Source organism: Phytophthora infestans, genomic scaffold (assembly GCF_000142945.1).
Source record: "Phytophthora infestans T30-4 supercont1.72 genomic scaffold, whole genome shotgun sequence".
Taxonomy (NCBI): domain Eukaryota; phylum Oomycota; class Peronosporomycetes; order Peronosporales; family Peronosporaceae; genus Phytophthora; species Phytophthora infestans.
The window spans coordinates 224240-229734 of record NW_003303687.1 but is presented as its reverse complement, the minus strand read 5'-3'; the positions used below and the strand labels follow the sequence as shown (position 1 = coordinate 229734).

Sequence of the window (5495 nt, the reverse complement as noted above, 5' to 3'; positions counted from 1 at the left end):
CTGAGTATATTTATAGGTAGGCTAAGCTTGAGTTAAATATACAAACTATAAATCACCGATATAAAAGCTATGTCATCAGCCAATGGTTGGCCTCGGACGACCCTTGTACCATGTACCAGATATCCCGAAGTATGACACGTCACACTTCATGTAACTAAGGGTACACTTAGGGCTACGAGCCCCGTTACAGAACCTGTCAATGGTTCTTGCTGAAAAGTCGCGGTTCTTGTCCTTTCGCATTTGAAACTCCGAACCCAAAAATTCTAAGAACCCAGTTCCTGATTCTTAGGGGCTCTGAGTAATTATGAGAACCATGGTTCTGGTTCGTTTTTTTAGGCTGGGATAAACCTGTTTAATACCTATTGGCTAGCACATGTGACAGCCGCCCGACAAGAGGTGTTCGTGATTAGTCTAGAATTTGACGAAGCTGTGCTCATATGACTATTCCAGGTGTTGAACCTGGAATATCCCTGTTTTGGTAAGATAAACATATATTTCAAAACAAAAAAAATCAGCAATATTCTAATCATCCCTGGCCGCATCTCTGGACACTGGTAATATAATTTAGAGTCGTCCATTATTTTAGGGCCGCTCAAACAAACCTATCATATTGCGTACCCCCATTGTTTATTCCCTTCCATGAGAAGTAGTTGTGTGGAGGTGGCATATCTTCATCCAACAGGGAGCAGAGCTCTTCCTCTCTTAATTCACTCGAAGCCCAACCCAGAGCCATGCAGCAGGCCGTATTGAACCCGGAGTCGCAGGTGGAGAAGGGCGAGAATGCCCGCATGTCTTCGTTCGTTGGCGCCATCGCCATCGCCGACATGGTTAAAACGACGCTGGGGCCCAAGGGCATGGACAAGATCCTGCAGTCCGTGGGCGGCCCCGACAAGAGTATCTCGGTCACTAACGATGGCGCCACTATTTTGCGCAGTGTCTACGTGGACAATGCGGCCGCCAAAGTCCTCGTGGATATCGCGAAGACGCAGGACGAGGAGGTGGGCGACGGTACCACGAGCGTCGCTGTGCTGTGCGGTGAGCTGCTGCGCGAGGCCGAGAAGCTAATCGACCAGCGTATTCACCCACAGACCATCATTGATGGCTGGCGCATCGCTCTCACTACGGCTAACGACGTGCTTGTGGCCTCAGCCAAGGACAATTCACAGGACGCCGACAAGTTCCGTGAGGACCTCATGAACATCGCACGCACGACGCTCAGTTCCAAGCTGCTGACATACGAGAAGGATCACTTCGCCAAGCTCGCTGTCGACGCCGTGCTCCGTTTGCGTGGCTCCAGCAATCTAGACTACATTCAGATCATTAAGAAGGCCGGTGGCTCCCTCCGTGACTCGTACCTGGACGAGGGCTTCATTCTGGACAAGAAGATCGGCGTGGGTCAACCTAAGCGCGTCGAAAACGCTAAGATTCTCGTAGCCAACACGGGTATGGACACGGACAAGATCAAGATCTACGGCGCTCGCGTTAAGGTGGATTCAATGGACAAAGTTTCGGCCATCGAGGACGCCGAGAAGGCCAAGATGAAGGCCAAGGTCGAGAAGATCGCCAACTTTGGCATCAACTGCTTCGTTAACCGCCAACTCATCTATAATTACCCCGAGCAGATTTTTTCCGAGAAGGGCATCATGGCCATTGAACACGCTGATTTCGACGGCATTGAGCACCTGGCTGCGGTCACGGGTGGCGAGATCGCGTCCACCTTCGACAACCCAGACGCCGTTCAGCTCGGGGAGTGTAAGTTGATCGAGGAGATCATCATTGGCGAGGACCGCATGCTGCGATTCTCAGGAGTCAAGACCGGCTCTGCCTGCTCTGTCGTGTTGCGTGGCGCCAGCTCGCACCTGCTGGACGAAGCGGAGCGGTCGCTACACGACGCACTAGCTGTGCTAACACAGACGGTTAAGCACTCGCAGACAGTTATGGGCGGCGGTTGTACGGAGGTGCTAATGGCTCAGGCCATCGACAATAAGGCGCCGTCTGTGCCTGGCAAGAAGGCGTTGGCCATGGAGGCGTTTGCCCGTGCTCTGCGGCAGCTGCCGAGTATCATCGCTGACAACGGCGGTTTCGACAGTTCCGAGCTGGTGACCCAGCTGCGTGCGGCACACCACCGCGGCGAGACGACGGCTGGACTGGACATGCGCATTGGCTGCGTTGGTGACATGGAGGCTCTGGGCATTCGCGAAGCTATGAAGAGCAAGAAGCAGGTGCTCTTCTCGGCTGCTGAAGCTGCCGAGATGATCCTCAGAGTAGACGACATTATTAAGTGCGCACCGCGCCAGCGTCAGGGACAGTAAGCGGCCGAAGTGCATTTAAGACGGCGAGTAGCGTTGCGGAATAGTTAGCATTGGTGGCGACAGCTTAGCGTGTGCGCTAATGAACAAGACGGCTATTACTAGAGGCGTTGCTTTGGCCTGGGAGGACAGCTGATTATTAAATAATAATCAGCTGTCCGTATTTTTTTGTTCATTTTGTTTTGCGAGAGACCACGCAAAACAAAATGATACTTACTGTAGTACGAACCTAAGTACGAATCGCGATTTAATCACTCTAACCAAAAGCGGGGCGTCTCCTCTATCTCTTGAGCCCTTATAAGCTACAGAATGCTTAACACTGAAGAAGTTGTGGTCGCTCAAAAATATTATCTCCATTTATATGGGCCCTCGAAATGACGATACATTTAGGAGTGTATGTGAGCTCAATATTTTTCAATTTTAAAAATTCAAGTGTTATTTAAAAGCCCTTGTTAAAAAGCAATTGAATAAGGGTAGTTTTACTTGTCGATGGAAATTTACGATAAATGTCACAGTTCTGGTTAAGTGCGAAAATCAATTGGCCAACTTTTAGCTCGATTATCTGGATAACTCCAAATGGTTCGTTACTATCATTTTGTTTTGCGTGGTGTTTTGAGTTTTAGAAATATAATACCGGTAAGTTTCACTGTTGGAAAGTAATTTTGACCGGCCAATCATATTAAATCTTCACGTCATAAATTTGAAATTGAAGGCATTCAATTTCTCCGTTCGTTTAACTAACGCCTGCAGAGGCGACGCAGTCCCCGGAGTCGACTCGGTGCTGTAGACCGCACCACAAGTCGCTTAAGAAGGAGAGCAAGTGTGGTGTTGGAATTCCCACGTGAACTCTAGCTACAAATGTAGTTAGGATGTTCCCACAACAATACGTCTACTAGGATAGTAAACGATCGTTCGGGCGGACCTGAAGACCCCAGTTCTGCCCTTGCACCGGGACAAACTGGACCTTGTAAACTACTTATATAGGCCAACCAGTTAAAATAAGAACACGCTACTAGCACGAGCAAAGCTAGCAGGTGTTTTGAATCCTCGTGGTCCCAACAGCGGAAGGGTACCAGGCACGGGTAAGCCTTTTACGAGATCACCAAGTGTTCAACGCTCGGCTGGAAGAAATAAAAGGGAGGCAATTAAAGCACTTCCAGTCGTGCAAATAGGCAACAATAAGCCGTCACGTAAAACCTCCCGATAATAATCGGCCAATACACAAAGTCTCTTGGCCTTGCCGGATGAACCCTCGCTACAGAGCTTCGAGTTCACCGACAGGCATAACACACTCAAACAAGCTTGACCTGACGCTTACCTTGAAGCCGGACGTCGCTCTGTGTGCTTGAGTGGAAATTCTGTTCTGTATTTAAGCTTACCCTTTCGGGTCTATTCCTAATAAGAAGTCCTAATCAAGTATACAAATATCAAGTGAACAATGATCCGTTATGGATCTTCTTACATGCCAAGCATCGTCTGCACCGTCGCATGAGCATCTTTAACGGTCCGCGCCCTGTCCCAGACGGTGAAAGTGCCTTCCAAGGGTCGCTGAGGCTTCCGCGAACTCATCCCAACCGCCACTGAGGGTTCGTACCGTAGATGGTCCGCTGAATGCGAATCCGGCCAGTCCATTATTAATAATAAGGACAGCCTGGATTCAGTGACATATGCCCGTATCCAATACTCGTTGAACGTTCGGAGGTGACGCCGTCGAGTCCCTGGCACCTTGGCGTCTCCGTACATCACCTGACCGAGGGTTCGTCGCTTGAACAACTTGGGCGGTGTCACGTCTTTGTCGACGGGTGATAATCCGCAACTACGGAGAAATCACTACACCACAACTGCCAATGTCACAATGGAAGCCACGGTACTGGTGCCCGTTGTGACATTTCTTCATTCTTCAATTCACCATCTCGCCACCGTATGTCCAAGCGTCTGAATCGAGCCGTGTCCGACGCTTTTCAGCGTCTCAATCCTCGTAGACGTCGCGAACGTGAGCAGCTGGAGGTACGTAAGCCCATCCTTCTCCTGAATCATCGGTACCTTGCTCATCACCTCGTGTCACTCGACTTATTTCTCAGGAGGGCAAGACCGAGGGTTCGAACGCCCCTCAGTCTGCTGCACTTCCTTCGACAGCAGCGTCATCAACCGACACTCCGGCGCCCGCTGCCCCGGACTCTTCACTCCCTGTGGTAGCTCCTGCAGCACTCCCCGTCGTCGCTGAATCCGCGGAGATGGCTCCTGCTGCTCCTCCTGCGCCAGCTGGTGGTCCGCCACCACTCACCGAAGATTCGCTGTGCGCCCTGCTGGCTGAAAGTACGGAGGCATCGGTCGATCACATGATGACCTCGATAATCCCGTACTTGACTGCAATGGCTCGTCACCAAGTGCAGCTAAGCGTTGCGCCTCCTCTCCACGGCGATATACACACTCAGCGTCGCCTCGAGACTGCCGTTGGTTTCGATGATGTCCTCGCTGCGATATAGCCTGTTCCTGACGCGCTGTCGGCATTACCCGAACGAGTTGCCGACTTGGAGCGTCAGTTGCGGTTTGCTCAGTCCGAGGCTGCTGCCGCCGTACGCTCGGTGGCACCCCACATCATGGCTCGTGAGAACGCGGAGACATTCCTCAAGGCTGCCAACGCTGAGATTGAAGCCTTACATCACAACGTCAAGATTCTCCGCGAATCGAACGCCAAGAACGACGCCATGCTCGCAAGTGCTCAAGCCACTATGGAGCGACACGCAGAGGATTTGAATCGTCTTCACTGCGAGGTCCAAGCTCGGGACGTCTTCATCAGCACTTTGCAAAAGAAGCTGGCTCGCGAACGCGAGGTGTACAAGACTTCTATTGGAGCGAATACCGAGCAGACTCGGAAGCTTCACCTCCTTCTGGTAAAGCTTGCCCAAGGCAAGTACGCTGATAACGACACGCTCAAGGTCCTCGAGAACCAGCAAGACCGTAACACTCGCCTCCTCCAAGCGAATCGTACCCTCCGTGCACACGTGAGTCTGGCAGGGATGGATCCCGAGGTACTTCGTCTGGCTGTTGAAGGTACGCTCTTAATGTCGCTCCTTCCACCGTGTGTTCAGCAACTAACGTTCGTTCACAATCCATCGTGATAGGTCTGACTGCGGGTGAGCTGGACCTGGACGCGCTGGACTTGGATCAGGAGACGTTAGTCGC

General features: G+C 51.5%; 1 protein-coding gene across 1 annotated transcript; it reads left to right on the top strand.

Annotated features, from left to right (window-relative positions):
- Positions 1 to 731: 731 nt before the first annotated feature.
- On the top strand, positions 732 to 2417 carry PITG_18392 (T-complex protein 1 subunit beta; the record flags this gene model as incomplete). Its single annotated transcript, XM_002997493.1, has 1 exon — positions 732 to 2417. One exon carries the CDS (start codon positions 732 to 734, stop codon positions 2310 to 2312), a length of 1581 nt encoding a protein of 526 aa, XP_002997539.1.
- Positions 2418 to 5495: the final 3078 nt, after the last annotated feature.